Genomic DNA, 18,692 nt, shown 5'->3' with positions numbered 1-18,692 from the left:
CAAATATAGCAAAAATTTGACTTTTAATTTTAAAAATATCATATATAGCCAAAAATGAACTTCAAAAGACTTAAATGCCCTCAACTTATATGAGCTCATGGGATATTTTCTCTGCATACCAGTAATTGTAAAATTTATCATATGCAAATGGGATTTTTTCTATTCTTTTTTTTTTTCATGTTCTTTTTCATTTTTAGGGTTTTGATTATTTTTAAGATAGAACTTCATGTCTTCGTTTGGATGGAAATCTCTTGTACACGGTTCCATGGTATTATGCATATATAATTTTTTTTTTAATAAACGATATTATCTACATTAAGGTGAGGGGGGTTGGTTTTGCCTCACAATGGACTAGCAAGAATATGGTTCAAATTCGCCTTTGGCGATAATCAAACATAAGACCTCTTACTTACAAGTGAAGAGGAATACCCTAGTATTAATTTAGGTAACATACTTTTGTATCGATCTAATTGTTGTTTCGATTGCTCCCATAAATTCAAATAAATCAATTTCTACTTCATTTTTATACTTATAATGCATTATGGTTTTGCAATGGTGCAGTTGACATACATTCATGGTGTTCGGCTTGTTCGACAAAGCTCGCAATATTCCCGTTTGCCACTCCCATCCTCTTGAACAATGATTATGAATAAAATTTAGGCCTCATTGGATTACTAGTTTCTGTGGTGATAGAGTAGTTGGAAGATAGCCTATGTGGTAAGAAAACTAGAATTTAAGCCGTTGTGGTGAAATCTTTGGGATTTATGCCCAAAATTAATATTCGATCAACAATTTGTTAATTATTAGCATCTAAGCCGCACATATTAGGCTAAAACGGAACTCTCCGTTAACTATTAGCATGTAGGGCTTACATGTGAGACTAACTTTGTCTTTGTAGCCTCACATGTGAGTCTCATATGCTAACAATTAACGGAGAACTAACAAAATTTTCAATTTAGGTTTAAATCATAACAGACTTCGCTACAAAAGCTTAAATCCTAATTTTTTAACCATATGGATTTTCTTACAACTACTCTATTATCACGGGACTATTAATCCAATTAAGTCTAAAATTTAAAAGGCTGTTGACTTTTAGTTGTAATTAGGTTTTAATTTTGAGGACAATTGGGTATACTTAAGTAGAATTTTGATACATTTGAAATTCTGCATAAAAACCGATATTTATGAATTTAAATGCTTTGGTTATCAATGATAAAAAGACATCTGCTACCTCCCCCGCTTCAGAACTAAATATTCTGTCCGTCTTTCAATGGAAGCTCAGCGTCTGCTTTCTGGGTTTTGCTCAACATCGCCGATTCCAAATGCCAAAACCCAATTCTTCGTCAAATATTCCTCCCCTTCTTCTTCCACCACATCTTTTTCTCAATCCCACAAATGGGTCTCCTTCAAAGCTCGCCCTTTGTCTACCAAGTTAATAAAGTGCACGAACACCACACACACAGAGACAGCTGAGGTGGTGGTTTCTTCGGATTCATACAGTCAAGATTCGATAGGTGGGATTCTGCGGAAAAAGCTTGCGGTTTTTGTCTCCGGCGGTGGCTCCAATTTCCGATCAATCCATGAAGCGTGTCTTAACGGTTCAATTCTCGGAGACGTTGTCGTTTTGGTCGCAAGTAAACAAGGTATCCTCCGCTCTCAAGTGCTTTTGTCATTGTCAATCAATCCAGTTTGCTTTTCTTACTGGATAATCATGGTATTTCCCTTTTATGCAACTGCTCGATCTTAACATTTGTTGTTATTGCTTGCTCAAATTTTTGTTTTGTGACCTCAAATTCTGATCTCGGTTTTGTTTTTGTTGGGAAAAATTGTGGATAGATTGAATGAAAAAGTTTTCATAGTCAAATGTATTAGCATCCTTTCGATGCCAGCATTGGTGTTTGGTGCTTTTCTAGGAAGCACTTAGATTGTGAATGAAAATGTCTTATGCTTCTCACAAAAGCACTTATGAGCAGGAGTGCCTCCTGCAAATGCTTTTCTGAATCAGAGCCCGTAGACTTGCTCTGAAGGCTTGTTTCATAATGGTATACATTGGTACTTGGGGTTTCTTCTGCTAATGATAGAGTGTGGTAAAAATAGAAAACAAGTTAGGAGCTTTAAATGTATATTATAGAAATCTTTGATGGGAATATTGTATATCCATTCATGTGTACTGTATGTTATTTTGCTTGTCAGGTTGCGGAGGTGCCGACTATGCAAGAGATAAGAGCCTCCCGGTTATAGTGTTCCCCAAAACTAAACTTGAGCCCGATGGAATATCTCCGGCTGACCTTGTTGCTACCCTTAGGTCAGGCTCTTCGACAGCTCAAAACTTTTGTATCCAAGTTTCTCTCTCATTGGGTATTTAGAATGCTGAATCATCTACTTATACTTAAGATGGCAGAAGAAGTCTGCCTAACTGTATTGATATTTTATTTTAACATGAGAACAAGTATGGTACTTGTTTGATTAAATGCCTCAAAGGGGAGGCTGAGGCCAGCGCAAATATTATTGGCGTCCAGTTTTTAAATAAGTTAACCGGCTCGTTTTAATGAATTTACTTCAATTTTACTCTTGGCAAATTGACAATCAAGGACACAACACATATTATGTTATTTACATTACTTATCAACCTCTGTGCATTTTGGTTGATTTTGAATAACAAACGTCAGTTTTATTCACTATAAACAATCTGTAGGACCATAGTTAAAATTACATGCTTATTCTCTGGTGTTTCACTAGCCTAGGGACATAGGCCAACTTGAGCTGTTGCTAGCGTGGCATGAATTATCTATGAGCAGTCTTTTAAGCATAGTTTTATTGCTAATTAGCTTTTGATTGTTGATATGATCAGGGGATTGGAGGTTGACTTTGTCCTCCTGGCTGGTTACTTGAAACTTATACCGGTAGAGTTGATACAAGCTTATCCCATATCCATACTGAACATCCATCCCTCACTCCTACCAGCATTTGGAGGCAAAGGTAATTACGGTATGAAGGTTCACAAAGCAGTCATTGCTTCTGGGGCAAGGTATGCATCTTTCACCAATAGCCGATTGGCTTTTGAATCAACCTTCACTCATTTGAGTTACATTTGCACTTTGCCTGTACGAGGAGAAGTTCTAATATTAGGTATTTCATTTTCGTCAGATACTCAGGCCCTACAATACATTTTGTTGATGAGCACTATGATACAGGACGTATCCTTGCTCAAAGAGTTGTCCCTGTGCTTGCTAAGGACACTGCCGAGGAGCTGGCAGCAAGGGTTCTTAGGGAGGTAATGCAATTTTTGTCTTGTCGAACCACTGATTGAATCCAAAGAAGATTTTCTCCGTCTGTTTGATTTTGGATACTGACCTCTTTCAAATGCTAGAATCATAAACATGTTAGTCCGTGCATTCTATTCAATTAAATTTCTAATTTGGCTTCATTATTGATTTTAGGAGCACGCCTTATATGTGGAAGTAACAAAAGCGTTATGTGAAGAACGGATAATTTGGAGGGAGGACGGTGTTCCTATCATCCGAAGCAAAGAAAATCCCGCTGAATACAGCTAGAGGAACCAAAGGTTTTCAGTTTTGAAGAGGCTTTGTCCAGTTTATATACACTACTACCTGGTACTTGGATGCATTGCATTTCATATGCTCACAAAAAAAAAAAAAAAAAAGAGAGAGAGAATGGTAGCAGAAAAAAAAGTGCCAAACTTAGTCTAGCATGATTTCTATTCATTGTGTACGAGTAAATTTAGTCAGCGCTCGATTCCTGTTAAACTGCAGGCTATCGTTTTGTAGAATGGTGCAACGCGTATCGTATGTTTCTTTTTATTATCTAGAATGGTTTGAGTGTATCGTACAATGGGATGTTAATTTAAAAGAAGAAGGAAAAAGAACATATCAGAGGGTTAAGTGGCAAACTCTCAAAGTTGGACGTACCACATTTCGGAATTTTCAGCTTTCTTTGCGTGTGTTGCTTTCTCAGTTAATGAGACCCAACTGAATTCATGATACATTATCAGGGCCACATATTTTCGCTTGCAGTTGACATCCCAAGGAGTGTATGGTGGCGGTGATACAGCAGAGGTATGAAGATTTTTTTAGCTGTTCTCATTTGCTTATCCAATTGTTCCCTCATATTGGTCTTCAACTCTTTGTTTTCAATCTTTTTGAAGTTAATCTTTAGATTTTTCTCAAGCCAAGTGTTTTTAGATATTATTATATCTGGAATTTATACGTTAAAAGGAAATTGAACTAAGATCAGATGATTATAACGAGAGAGAATGAAAAGTAGAAATTTTTCTTCTTGTTTTTTTATTTCTTGTTGTTCGGTATATAATTGTAAGCTCCATGGTTGTATTGACAAACCTCACTTTTCCCAAGAATCCAACGTAATCTTGTAGCATCACCCAAATGTTGCAGTGTCTGAATTCATGTATGCATATTTTCCAATATATGCCCTTGTTCTCTGAATGTCAAAAATGTCTTGAGACTGGTGAGTGTTCTTTTGTGATAAGGTATCTGGTAAGTGAAAGAGTTTTGGTTTCTTTCTCTTCAAAACTCGTTCTGTTGCCTGGAAAGCCCAACAGCTGCCCCAGAAGAAGATTGGTAATCGGATGACCGTGTACCAGTTGCTGGTGGTTAGCCCTGGCCCGGCTCCTAATGCCGCTGCTGGACCCGTGGCTGTCCAGGCGGCCCAATTCCGGGCGGTGTCATAGTACACGCAGCGTAAGGTCTACATGAGCAATGTTGGGGCGGACTTGGAGCCCCCTCTAGGGTGATTTGATAACTTCTTGCTTGATATTTTGGTTGCCAATTCTATTGATATTCTACTAGTGTGAAGTGTTACTGATGTTTCAAGGTAAAACGTTACGAATGAGAAGACCGGTTTTCTGGAAGGTGGTTTTTGACACTCCTGTATGTAATGTAGTGGTACTTGGTTTTCGCTTTAGATCCTGCTATATATGTTCTATTGATATCTTGTCCTGATGTTTGAAGTTTTATTTGCGCCACTCCAAAATCCAAATATACTCGTGTTAATCTTCTTGTTGAACCCAAAAAAAAAAAAAAAAAAATATTCGTGAGAAATAGAAAATGGCCCATATACCCAATAGTACAAAAATTATGACTGTTGTGGCCAATTTATCTGACAAGGGAAGAGAGGGGTGCGGCAAAAGAAAGAGAGTGGATAAAGTGAGGATTTCTCTGCGTGTATGAGTTTATGGTGGTAAAAAGAGAAGACTACTTGTCCTTCCAAGTATATACAATCTTAGTAGAAAAAGAGTAACTAGTAATCAAATATATCGAGAATTTACACAATTACATTTTAATATAATATCTATAATACTCCTCCTTAAGTGTGTAAATACTCAAGTAAATTTATCATCAGAAGAAGTCAACCCTTCGACACTTATTTGGGAACACGCTAGTCTCAGACAAAGGAACTTGCATATGGAACCAAGTCTCACAAAAACCCAATGGCTATGGTAAAACCTAAGGCAAGACAAAAAACTTATAGTCTAAGGAAAAGTGCGTGAGACAGTGCAAAGCTAAATTAAATGTCTACATGACGTCCATCATACATATGACCAACCAAGAATAGATGTTCGTCAAAATCCACAAAAGAAAAAACGGCTTCCAAACTTGGAGTTGGAGTCTTCAAGAGAGGAGAGTCATGCAGTCAGCGAGGGAGAGACATAATCTTCGTATAAGGTACAGTTGAAACGGTCCGGGTTGAGGACCCATTTTTTTTAGAGATTTGGATCTAATTACATGGACCTGACCTGCCGCATCCTGTTTTGAATTTATAAAATATGGATCCGTCCCATACCCACCTAGAACCGACTGGACCCACCGCGCCCCGGGGTCAAAGACCCGTTTGCCCACCCCCAATACGCCTCCAACAAGTTGTAATTATACAAAAAGAAAAGGGCTAATGGACTAAATTGCCCTTTTAATGACTTTCCCCAAAATTTACCAGTTCTCTTTCAGCCGAGAACACTTGAAATCGAAGAGACTCAGTGCAACCTCCTTCACATACATCTCGAGCAACTCAGCGCGCGAGCTTCGAACGGCCGGATACGAACCTCTCCGACGACGGAAACACTGCAGATGCGCACCTCGACGCCGCATCTGCTCCGTCGCTTCCAAAGCTAGTAACTTTTTCATACCCTCTCCATATCTGCCTGGTATTATCTAGGAATATCGTTTAAGCTGATCTTTGTCGTTCCTCTTCGGGTCGTATCCAAGTGCGTACGCTTTATCTGCTGGAATTGTAACTTGGGTACTCAAGTATTAATGTTTTCGGTGGCTTGTATTTGTCCATGTTTTGATTTTGTTGATCGAAGTTTTCCAATAGTTTCAATTTGGTCCATGTGGTTTTAGTTCACTAATTTTCGCAATTATACGTTAGCGTAGCGGCTTAATTCTGCTATTTGGTTCGATAAGTTTGATGAAAGTAAGTCATTTTTATTTGAATTGCAACAACTAGTAAACTAAGGGGATCAATGGGCGAAAACTGAAACTTTACTGATGAGAGATTGGTCGTGTTTTCTGCCCCTCATTAGTCATTACTGGCAAGAGCATTTTTCAGATTCTCAGATGAAAATATCAATTAACTTTTTAATGTTTTGCATACGGACCATAGTAGTCATATAGTTGCGGTTAGTTGGTATGGACCAGTTCATAAACGGATAATTTTCCTTGTCAGATGTGTAATTGGTACAAATTATCAAGGGACGAATATTTTTCTGTTATATCCTTAAACTTTGTTAGCATAGTGTTTTCGACCCACCACTATGAGTGTGCATTATGGATTAAACAAGTCCGGAGGGCTTTTTTCATGTTTTGATGGATGCTTATTATTTTGCCAAACCCGTAGCACTTCTAAGTAATTTGCATCATCCTCTGCTTCAAGTTCTGTAACCCTTTTTTAGATGTAATATTAAAAACAGACAAACGTTCAGATGTGTGTGCCATAGTTGAGGTTATAGCTGATGCCATTTTATATTCTGAGTTTCTTACTCAAATACTGCGTTCTTTTCTTTAATTTTAGGACATCTCATAGAAGTCTCTGAGGCAGTTAAGCCTAATATCTCCAGTGATGGAGATACTGCCAGCTCAACCCTTGAAGCATCTATATCATCTCTCACGCTTACTAGTTCGTCATGTCTCAACCCAAGAAAGTCTTTCCAAGAGAGTTATTCTTTGTCCTGACCCCTCCCTGCAACAATCTTACATGGAATTGTCACAGACATTCTACGAAGCTATGAAAACTTGTGCATCTCTCAAGTCGATACCCATTGCCAGAAAACTCCATGGCCAACTCATTTCTGTAGGTTTGGACTCTGCTATTTTCCTCCAGAACCATCTCTTGCATATGTACTCCCAGTGTAGCCTGGTGGACGATGCTTGTCGGGTTTTTGATAGTATTCAACAACCTAATGTTTTTAGTTGGAATACAATGATTAGTGGCTTGGTAGATTCGCATCGGATGATGGAAGCAAAGAATTTGTTCGAAGAAATGCCTGTGAGAGATTCTGTGTCTTGGACTACAATGATGTCTGGGCATTTTAACAATGGACAACCAGCCGAGACGATTAAAGTGTTTGCTTCAATGGTTCGGAACTGTGATAGTTTTTCCGACCCATTTTCATTCTCTTGCGTAATGAAGGCTTGTGGTAGTCTTGGCTACATCAAATTGGCTCTTCAGTTGCATAGTCTTGTGGAGAAGTTAGATTTTGCAAACAACATGGCGATTCAAAATTCGATTATTGATATGTACATTAAGTGTGGTGCGTTGAGCTCTGCTGAGAAAATGTTTTGGAGGATCCCGTATCCGAGTTTGTTTTGTTGGAACAGTATGGTCTATGGTTACTCGAAACTTTATGGGGTTGGAAGGGCTCTTCATTTGTTTGTTCAAATGCCTGAACGTGACTGTGTGTCTTGGAACACCATGATTTCAATCTTTTCTCAACATGGTTTTGCAGTTGAGAGTCTCAGTATGTTTGTTGAGATGTGGAACCAAGGTTCTAGACCAAATTCTTTGATATATGCCACAGTACTTAGTGCATGTGCAAGCATACATGATCTTGAATGGGGTACCCATTTGCATGCTCGTATCATCCGTATGGAACCAATTCTTGATGTTTTTGCAGGTAGTGGGCTGATTGATATGTATGTCAAATGTGGACACTTGCATTTTGCAAGGCAGGTGTTTAACACCATGACAGAACGCAATGCCGTTTCTTGGACTTCTTTGATCAGTGGAGTTGTGCAGTCCGGGCTCGAAGACGAAGCTTTATTGCTGTTTAAACAAATGAGAAAGGCTCCTATTTCCTTGGATGAGTTTATTCTTGCAACAGTCCTTGGGGTTTGTTCAGGCCAAAAGCATGTTTTAGTTGGGGAACAGCTCCATGGATATACAATCAAGGCTGGGATGACCTCTTCTACTCCTGTGGGGAATTCTCTTGTCACAATGTATGCGAAGTGCGAAAATACTCATAGTGCAAACCGGGCATTCGAGTTGATGCCAGTTAAAGATATAATATCATGGACAGCGATGATCACGACATTCTCTCATATTGGTAATGTTGAAAAAGCTCGAGAATATTTTGATAAAATGCCAGAGAGGAATGTCATAACTTGGAATTCAATGTTAGCAACATATTTCCAAAATGGTTTTTGGGAAGAAGGCCTAAAATTGTATATTCTAATGCGAAGGTTGGAGGTTAAACCTGATTGGGTCACCTTAGTAACGTCAATCAGTGCCTGTTCTGATTTAGCAGTACTAAAACTTGGGGTTCAAGTTATAGCTCAAGCTGAAAAACTAGGGTTTATCTCTAATGTTTCAGTCAAAAATAGCATTATTACTTTGTATTCAAGATGTGGGAGAATTGAAGAAGCGAAAAGAGTTTTTTATTCAATTTCTGATAAAAATTTGATTACTTGGAATGCGATTATGGCAGGATATGCTCAAAATGGTGAAGGTAGGAAAGTGATTGATGTTTTTGAGAATATGTTGAAAACGGATTGTGAACCTGATCATATAAGTTTTGTATCGGTTATATCGGGTTGTAGCCATTCGGGCCTGGTAAAAGAGGGGAAACACCACTTCACTTCCATGACCGAAGATTTTGGCATCTATCCAACATGTGAGCATTTTGCTTGCATGGTAGACCTACTTGGTCGGGCTGGGTTATTAGAGGACGCCAAGAAATTGATAGATGAAATGCCCCTTAAGCCAAATGCTGCCATATGGGGGGCCTTGCTTGGCGCTTGTCGGGTTCATCGCGATTCAAAGTTAGCAGAAGTTGCAGTGAAAAATTTGGTCGATTTAGATGTAGATGATTCTGGGAGTTATGTCCTTCTAGCTAATACGTATTCTGACTCTGGACAATTAGAAGCTTTTGCAGATGTTAGAAAAGAGATGAGAAAGAAGGGCATTGAGAAAAAACCCGGTTGTAGCTGGATAGAGGTTGATAATAGGGTACATGTGTTCACTGTAGACCACACTAATCATCCGCAAATAAAGGATATTTATAGAATACTGGATGAGATTGTTAAGAACATAGGAGATACAAGTTGCTCCGTCAATCCACTTAGCTCACTATTTTATCAGGATAATCACATTGAAAAACTTGATGTTGCTGTTGGGATTGCTTAATGCCTATCTACATGATGAAAAACCTTCAAGTTTTCCTTGATTGCCACATGGTAACGAAGCTGATTTCCCTTTCTACCTCAAGGGCACTTATAATGCAGGGTAGATACCGGTTTCATAGTTGCAAGGTTGGAATTTGCTTCCATGGTGATTACTGGTGATCTCTGGTATGTAATAGATTCTCCTACTATTGTGTTCTCCATTCCTTGCTGCTGCTGTTATCACTATTTGTTTGAGGAAGACTACTTTTTTGAGTATATCTGTTACTCTGATAGATTCCTAAACTCTAAAATTGTGCATGCGTAGACACACCGGTACATGACCAATGGGCACTAACACAAAATTGATGACAGACATTTCTTGCTAGTTACTAGTTAGATGTCATTAGATGTCTTTAGGAATATGCATCCTTTGTTGACAGTTGCTATTATTAGTTGTGGCAGCCCATGATGCTGCAAAATTGAAATGGCAAGATGTTGGATGGAGGGAGGGTTGCTGTTTATTTATTTATTGTTTTTTGTTTCTCTTGAAAAAGAAGGAGATTTGTTGAACTTATGTTGTAATTGGATATGCGGATTTGAAATGAAAGATTGGGATTATTTTTAGTGTAGATTGCTTAACAAGACTTTGAAATATAAATCTTTTATGTTAATAAGATCCACGTGTAATTTGAGTCTTGACTATTTGAGCAATTTCAAATTCAAGGGGAAAGTATAATTTCAAATTCTCTTTGAATTACTTAAATATGGAAACTTCTTTTTCTTTGCTGTGTTTTATTTTGACATTTGATGCAAGCAATTTAAACTGAGTAATCCAAAGTCCCATTTTAAATCCAATTTCCCAAAAGCAGCCTTAATGTTCAAACCAAAGTAAAAAAAATCCAATTTAGTTTCTAGGCAGGATTGACATGGCTCTGATTGTTCTTTCTTCATTCCTTTGGTGAACTTATTATTATTCCAAACCCTTGTTGCTTTGTGTTCGTGGTTTCAATTTTTTTTTGCTATGTTTGATCTGCTGTTTGGGACAATAAGTGTTTAATTGCAAGCATAAAACTAGATGCTCCGTTGCTAGCCTACCCCGCACCAGAAAGATAAACAAAACAAAATAGTTTTTTGTTTGTTTAATTTTTGAATTTCCTGTCTCTTATTTTTTAAATGAAATTGATACATTACCTTGTGCATCTCCACCGGTTAAAGATACCACCCATGGATGGAGGAAGAGTACTTCCAGAGAAGATGCCACATCGACCTATGAGACAGATAAGGCAAGTGAAGACGATACCACACTTCGGTACTTAGAAGTTTCGTGATTACTCAGCGGCTTGGATCTTGCAAGTCCCCAACCGAGGAGCTTCCCTCACTCGGGAACTTAGGGGAACACTGTTTGTACCATACTTGACCAATCCCGAAACTATCGAGCACCGGTCAACGTTATACCGTCAAGGACCCAGAAGAGTTTCCTTCCAACCAGGAGGCCAATCACAGAGCGACATGTGTCGACATCAGAAGCCAATCATAGCGCGACACGTGTCAACATCGGAAGCCAATCATAACACGACACGTGTCAATGTCAGAACAAGGCTAAAAACTCTCTTCTATAAAAGGAGATCATTCTCCCACAATATTTCCTAATGTCATTTGTACTAAATCATTCACTTGTACTCACTAAAGGAGAGTTTGAACCTATGTACTTGTGTAAACCCTTCACAATTAATGAGAACTCCTTTACTCCGTGGACGTAGCCAATCTGGGTGAACTACGTACATCTTGTGTTTGCTCTCCTGTCTCTATCCATTTACATACTTATCCACATTAATGACCGGAGCAATTTAGCGAAGGTCACAAACTTAATACTTTCTGTTGCACCAAAGTCCTCACTGATTTTGTGCATCAACAATCCTTAAGTCCTTACCTGTTTGCATTGGTAATTGATGAGTTAACAAGACATATTCAAGATAATATTCCTTGATGTATGCTTTTCGCAGACGATATAGTGTTAATAGATGAAACTCAGGAAGGGGTAAATGCGAAGCTTAACCTTTGGAGAGAAATGTTGGAACCTAAAGGTCTTCGCCTAAGCCGATCAAAGACAGAATATATGGAGTGCAAGTTCAGTGCAACTGGAGGCCAAAATGAGTTAGGGGTGAGGATCGGAGATCAGGAAATACCAAAGAGTGACCGTTTTCGCTACCTAGGATCTATCTTGCAAAAGAACGGAGAATTAGATAGAGACCTCAACCATAGAATACAAGCTGGATGGATGAAGTGGAAGAGTGCATCCGGCGTGTTGTGTGACCGTCGTATGCCACTGAAGCTCAAGGGAAAATTTTATAGGATGACAATAAGGCTAGCAATGCTGTATGGCACAAAATGTTGGGCGGTGAAGCATCAACACGTGCACAAAATGGGTGTAACGGAGATGAGGATGCATCGTTGGATGTATGAGCACACGAGAAATGATAAGATTAGGAATGAGGTATCTAAGGTACAGTAGGAGTAGCCAAAATTGAAGGAAAGATGAGAGAAAATCGGTTACGGTGGTTTGGACATGTGCAAAGAAGGCCTACTAACGCTCTGGTTCGAAGATGTGACTACGGGACAGAGGTTCAGGGCCGAAAGGGTAGAGGAAAACCTAGGAAAACTTTGGAAGAAACCCTAAGAAAAGACTTAGAGTACTTGGATCTAACGAAGGACATGACACAAAACCGAGTACAATGGCGTTCTAGGATTCATATAGCCGACCCCACTTAGTGGGAAAATGCTTTGTTGTTGTTGTTGGTAAAGGTCTATTAGAACGGGAAGATATCTTAACAGAACTGTTCATATTAATTATTCGTTCTAGAACAAGACAGGGTTTTCCTCTTATAAATTCTGGAAAATAAAGTGGTCCTCTATCAGATTTTAGTTTTCTGTGAATGCTGGTTTTAATATTTACTTCATTGAATGCATGGATGGTTTTAAATCTGCTTCTTTGACTCCTTTATTCCGCTGTATGCATTAAAGTACATTGCAACACTCTTCATTTACAACTGGTGTATAAGGAATAGCAGGTAAAAGTTAACCGTGCCTCTATTAGTTTAAGATTGCAGAAATCCACGTTGCGGTGCTAGGTGATGGAATTTTGAATAATTAGTTGGGCTTCTAATGCTTGCAGTTCTGTTCCACCTTCATGTGATGCACATGGACACTGAAATCATCGTAATACCTGTGATTTGCTTGAGATATGGATGATGAATTCAGATTTTCTATTGAAGATTTTAAAAGGTCTCATTACATGGTAATTTCTCTCGGTATTGTGGTAAATGCTGTTGAATTGTTATTATTCTTATTTTTATGGTTATCAACGGTTCAGATGTTTAAGAGGTAGCAATGAACTCACGGTAAAAGTGTTTTTACGTTTTTGTAGGGAGCAAAACCAAGATTGGATGTGATGAAGGATACCGGCCTTGGTCACTAAACTCGCCAAAACGAGTGAAATTACAATGCTAGCCTTTATCTATTGGACCTTGGGTTCAAAACGAGAAGCGGAAAATGGCGGATTCTGAATGAGGATATCCGAGGTAAAGTAGGAGTAGCCGAAGTTGAAGGAAAGATGAGAGAAAATCGGTTACGGTGGTTTGGACATGTGCAAAGAAGGCCTACTGACGCTCCGGTTCGAAGATGTGACTACGGAACAGAGGTTCGGGGCCGAAGGGGTAGAGGAAGACCTAGGAAAACTTTGGAAGGGACCCTAAGAAAAGACTTAGAGTACTTGGATCTAACGGAGGACATGACACAAAACCGAGCGCAATGACGTTCTAGGATTCATATAGCCGACCCCACTTAGTGGGAAAAGGCTTTGTTGTTGTTGTTGTTGTAGTTTGGCTGAACAAAAGCCTTGAAGCAAATGCAAGTTGCTACAACAAGAGGACTACATTTTGCCTTAATCAACATTTGTGTGCTGGGTCCATGATTGGCTGTAAATTGGTAAAAGCAAGCCCGCGGGAGGAGCCGAAAGGGGCTGTATAGCTATTTTAGAAAGTAACATGTATTGGTTGTTTTTGAGAAAACCGGCATTGATATTCCAAAAATCTCACTGGCCTAAAAGAACTTCTTCCTAAGCAACTCTATGATATATATATTTTTTTCAAATTTTTTTGGATCAAATCAGTTCTTTTGTTATCGATGTAGTTAAGATTCTTAAGTAACCATACAACATTGCCCTAATTTCAAAGGTAGTAATCTTAAAATTTTGAATTAAGTAGTTCCCGAAATTAAAGTTTTCATTGGATAAACGAAATTTAAAGAATAACAAGTTAAAGTTTTTATTTTTTGATATAGAATGATATTTTTACACTAAGTTAAAAGTGTTTATTGGATAAATGTATTCCGAAGAAAGTGCTTTTGCTCCGGGTAGTTCCAGTGACCCGTAAAAAGTAACTATAAGGATAAATTTGCTATTTGGAGACATTAGAATTTGAGACAAAGGGGGATTTGTGAAAAAAGTTTGGTACATAAGGGGTTGTTTTTATAGTTCTCAAAACCCAACTGGTCTTTTGTGAAAACATGAGAAACCTCGGGGTGTTATGCAATTAAGCACTTTTTAAAACCACAGTTTGCAATAACTTCCGAGACAGAGAGAGGGGTGTCTCTTTTTCCTACGGATTTTGCCCCTTATCCTCGTTTTGCCGAAGCTTGTTGTCGGGTAAGTGAACTGAGTTAATTTTCCTTCTTCAATTCCGATTTCAGTTTTGGTTCCGGTTAATTTCGGTTAATTGTAGTTTTGCTGTAATTATTTTGGTTGATTCCGATTGAATTCCAACTTGAATGTCCATAGCTGGATTAGGTATATTTTGTGCTAGTTTCTGTTGTTTTTTATCGTTGGATTGTTCCGGGTGAGAGGATGTCGAGTCGGCTTAGGCTTGTTCATCTTGGAGCTCGTTTTAGAAGTAATTTTAAACTGACTCAATACGCTTTTGGTGAAAATATTTTTTAAACCAATCTTCAGTACAAATTCAAGTGGATTCTGAAAAAGCATTTTAAGTATTTCCTACAAGAAGCACATATCTGGTGCTTCTTCCAAAAAACACTTTTGGAACTCAAAATCAATTTTACCAAAAGCGCTTTCAATCATTTTAAAAACACTTCGAAACGAGCCATTATTTTATGCATTGAATATATCCATTGATCAAATTTTATTGTAACCAATTGTATCTCAAGGGAGAGTTCACTCATATACTAGGAGTTTCATGAACAAAAACATTTTTTTGCTTTGCTTGTGCAATGGAAATTTCATGCAAGAATTATCTATTTATCCATGCTTTGCTTATGCATTTTCTAATGTGTAGGTCTTCAGTTCACATGCCCAACATCTTAATCAATTTTCTCTCATCTTCTCTTCAATTGCAGCCATTCCTATTTTACCTCGGATATCCTAGTTCTTAATCCTATTCTTTCAAAACTTAGCCCAAACTGTGGAAACAAAATCATAATTTGGCCTTTCTTGTATGCTCATATGGTTCAGTTTTCTTCTTACTGCAATGAGGAGAGCTTTTATTAGCATTGCTTTAGAGTTTTTTTGCTCTTAATGGGCCGCTGCTCTATTCTTGCTTCGGACCTTTGCTTCTTCTTCTTCTTCTAAATTTCTAATTAGGCTCATCTTCTACCTCCTTAATTTTGTAGTTCCTTCTTTTAACTACTCAATTTCACACTATAAATTTCTGATTTTCAAGAATTTACTAGAGATTTAGGATTGAGAAAATGAGGGATTTGTTATTGTAGTGTTTTATTTCAGATAATCTTCTTGGAGGACTTGGAAATTGACATCTTTCAGTTCTAGAGGAGAATCACAACCGCAGGTACGTTTCTTTTAATTTACCCTGTTAATGAAAGTTTGGAGGGATTTAGTATCAAAATAGTTGTTGGCAATTGGTATCTTGCAATTCTGAATGTTGTTCTGAATGTTGTTGGTTGTTGGTTGTTGATAGTGATTCTTTTGATAAAATCCTTTCACTAATGAAATTTGGCTTCAAAGTTCATCCCACCCAAGTTCTGTGTCTTGAGTCCATGCCTGGGCATAGTAGACTAGTAGTTACGTAGAATGAAATCATCATGCAATGTCTGAGCAGCTGGCCTATATCTGTACACTTAGTTTGTGATGATAGTTGGAGTAATCAGCTACAGTAATATGGAACTAAATGTTAGTATATGTATTTAATTGAAGTCTTTTGCGAGAGTTACAGAAGACTCGTATATCAGTGCTTGGTCAGTGATTCAAACACTACTGAGGCTGGCAACCGTCTTGCATGAGTATCATAACGTCAACTTAGTTGGCTTTTTTGTTTTCTACTACGACTAGCATTTAATAGTATGCTTTAGTCAGTTGTGGCTGAGAAATCTGAATGAGTATTATAATATGGGATGTGATATCCACACACGGTAGTCATATAATTACTGACTGTTGGTACAGACCTGTAACGTGGGGCATTCAGTCGGAAGCCTATAAATGCTGGTGTCTTCTTTCAAACGTACCCTTGGCAAATTTGTCAAGCTTATACTGAATATGTTGTGTAATTGGTCGTATGACTCGTATCATTGTAATTTGTTGGGATTGCGTTTCAGAGCTTTGATGTTATAGGTACCTTAACGTATATTTTATCACTTTCTTTGTTTCACTGGAAAAGTAATATCAAAATTTCACTGGGAAGTCTATGAATTGTACGCCGAAAGTTCTATTAAGATCCTTGCATGTGAATTTCAACAATACTTTTCCTGTATTTATTCTGCAAGCTGTTTACTGTGTTGAAAAATGGCTGACTGTTTAAGAAAGAGTAACGCAAACTCTTATGAATTAAATATTTCCATGTTTTGTTGGATACTTGTAATTTTGCCAGTCCTTTGAATGTTTTAGCGATTTAACCAAATTTTAGATGCAAGTTATAACAACATAAAAACCGATGCTGCATTTCAGATGCTTGCTCCTTCCAAAGAATGCCGCTTTTAAGTGATTAATTTATGTGCCGCCAATTAACTTCATTTTCTTAAGCCGGCAAGGTTCTCCAGCATGGGAAACAAGCCTGCGAAGCAAGAAAGGGAAGAGGTCTTGTTGAAAGTTGTTCCTCCGTTGGACCGTGCGTATGTTAGGTGGCTTGCTCGCGATCTTGAGAGGACTCATGGCTTTACACCAGTGAACCCTCGTGCGGTGAAGCCACCAGAACATTATGTTGAGTACATGCATTTGAATGGCTGGTTGGATGTAGACTTGGGTGATCCTGATCTAGCCCATTTATTCAAATAGATAGCGACGGCGATGCACTCAAAACCAGATTTGAGAAGAAAGGAGTGGCATTTGTACCAGTATAGCAGTGATTGGATTGTGATTTGAGTACATATCTGGCCCTCCAATTTGATGTAACATTTCAAATTTTGGATTCAAATGGGGCTTATTGTATGGAATGGCTTAATTCACTTTTGCTCTGGAATCCACATTTTACCACTTAACACCCTGAAACTCGATTTTGTTTCACTTTTGTTAGATTTTGTTTATTTCGTTAAATTATTGTTAACTTGTTGACGTGGCCATGATGGTGACTACCGATTTGTTGATGTGGTAGCCACCTCAATTGCTTTGATACAAATAGGCATGTCAATTGATTGAATTTTGATATGAATCGATGAAATCAATAGGGTACGAATTGAGACTTTTAATCCGATTATTCGAATTCGATAATCCAAGTTAAAATGAATATGGATATGGTTCAAGGTTGATTTGATCCAACTTAATATGACCTAATATATAAATTTTTGTTGTGGTCTATTTTTATCTGACAAAGGGAGAGGGGCCGGTGGCACAAGAGAGAGGGAAGAGAGATGTGTTTGTAGAATTGTAGGGGAATGTGTGTTGTTATCCCTTCTACATTGTGTCTTTATTTATAGTAGTAAAGGGAGAGAAGATATTCCTTCTTCTCCAAGTAATACAAGTTGTAATAGGAAAGGATAACTAGGATCAAATCTAATCTAGGATTTACACAATCATACTTAAACTAGGAATGTTCACAACACTCCCCTTTGAGTGTGTAAATACTCAAGGTAGATTCAGCATCATGCAGAAGTTGAGGAAGTCGACTCGTCGACACTGATTCCAAGGAACAACGCTTATTCTCAATAAGGTAGGAACTTGCATAAGTAGTAAGTCTCACTAAAAAACCTTAAGGCTATGGCAAAAACTTGAGTAGGGACAAAATCCATAGTCTAAGGAAAAATGTATGAGAAATGCAAAGTCAAAAGAAACGTCTACAAGACGTCATCAAGGATATGACCAGCCCAAGGTGGGTGCCTCGTTAAAACCTAGTTAGGTAGCAAAAACCTATTGGGAAAAATGCTCCTAATCGTAGGGAAAAAGAGTACATTAAGATCAAGCAAGCATCTACAGAATACTCCCCTTGAGTTTGACATAATTCCAAAGAGAAATAGCAAAGTTACAACTCAGAAAGTTTAAGCATACCAATTCCATGAACAAGCTTCTTAAACGTCGCATTCGGCAGTGATTTGGTGAAGAGGTCGGCTAGATTGTCTTGTGAACGGATTTGTGTGACTTCAATCTTCTGATGCTCTTGTTGTTGATGTGTAAAGAAAAACTTCGGCGCAATGTGCTTGGTGTTGTCTCCTTTGATGTAACCCTTCTTGAGCTGTTCGATGCAAGTTGCGTTGTCCTAAAAAATCGTCGTCGGGGCATTAACGGCGAGATGAAGATCACAGGAGCTTCGAATATGGCCCACTATTGCTCTCAACCAAAAGCATTCCTGAGTTGCTTCATGTAAGGCGATAATTTCAACATGGTTAGACGAAGTGGCAACTAAGGTCTGTTTAGTTGACCTCCAAGAGATTGCGGTGCCTCCAATGGTAAAGACATAACCCGTTTGAGAACGCGCCTTGTGCGGATCAGATAAGTATCCAGCGTCGACATAACCAAGAAGGCGAGAATCAACCCGATGAGTATAGGGTGCGACATCACTCGAGGATTCGTAGGGATAAAACAAGCCCAAATCCGTAGTACCCTTAAGG

General features: G+C 38.3%; 2 protein-coding genes and 1 pseudogene across 4 annotated transcripts; all 3 read left to right on the top strand.

Moving 5' to 3' along the window:
* Positions 1-1,194: 1,194 nt before the first annotated feature.
* On the top strand, positions 1,195-17,139 carry LOC126615111 (phosphoribosylglycinamide formyltransferase, chloroplastic-like). 3 transcript variants are annotated; one of them, XM_050282853.1, is made up of 10 exons: positions 1,195-1,643; positions 2,194-2,305; positions 2,852-3,028; positions 3,148-3,274; positions 3,441-3,565; positions 4,035-4,076; positions 4,508-6,145; positions 13,057-14,334; positions 15,411-15,487; positions 16,683-17,139. In XM_050282853.1, the coding sequence occupies exons 1-5, from the start codon at positions 1,271-1,273 to the stop codon at positions 3,552-3,554; spliced, it is 903 nt and encodes a 300-aa protein (XP_050138810.1). In that variant the 5' UTR covers positions 1,195-1,270; the 3' UTR covers positions 3,555-3,565; positions 4,035-4,076; positions 4,508-6,145; positions 13,057-14,334; positions 15,411-15,487; positions 16,683-17,139. The 3 variants fall into 3 exon arrangements, with proteins under 3 accessions (XP_050138810.1, XP_050138809.1, XP_050138808.1); XM_050282852.1 differs by having other exon boundaries at positions 4,035-6,145; XM_050282851.1 differs by having other exon boundaries at positions 1,196-1,643; positions 3,441-6,145.
* Positions 6,143-12,083, top strand: LOC126615110 (pentatricopeptide repeat-containing protein At2g13600-like; annotated as a pseudogene).
* Positions 16,693-17,139, top strand: LOC126615113 (uncharacterized). The gene has a single exon (XM_050282855.1). It carries the CDS (start codon positions 16,693-16,695, stop codon positions 16,924-16,926), a length of 234 nt encoding a protein of 77 aa, XP_050138812.1. The 3' UTR covers positions 16,927-17,139.
* Positions 17,140-18,692: the final 1,553 nt, after the last annotated feature.

This window comes from Malus sylvestris, chromosome 3, assembly GCF_916048215.2.
Source record: "Malus sylvestris chromosome 3, drMalSylv7.2, whole genome shotgun sequence".
In the NCBI taxonomy this organism is placed as follows: Eukaryota; Viridiplantae; Streptophyta; class Magnoliopsida; order Rosales; family Rosaceae; genus Malus; species Malus sylvestris.
This window is presented reverse-complemented; position numbering and strand designations above follow the sequence as displayed.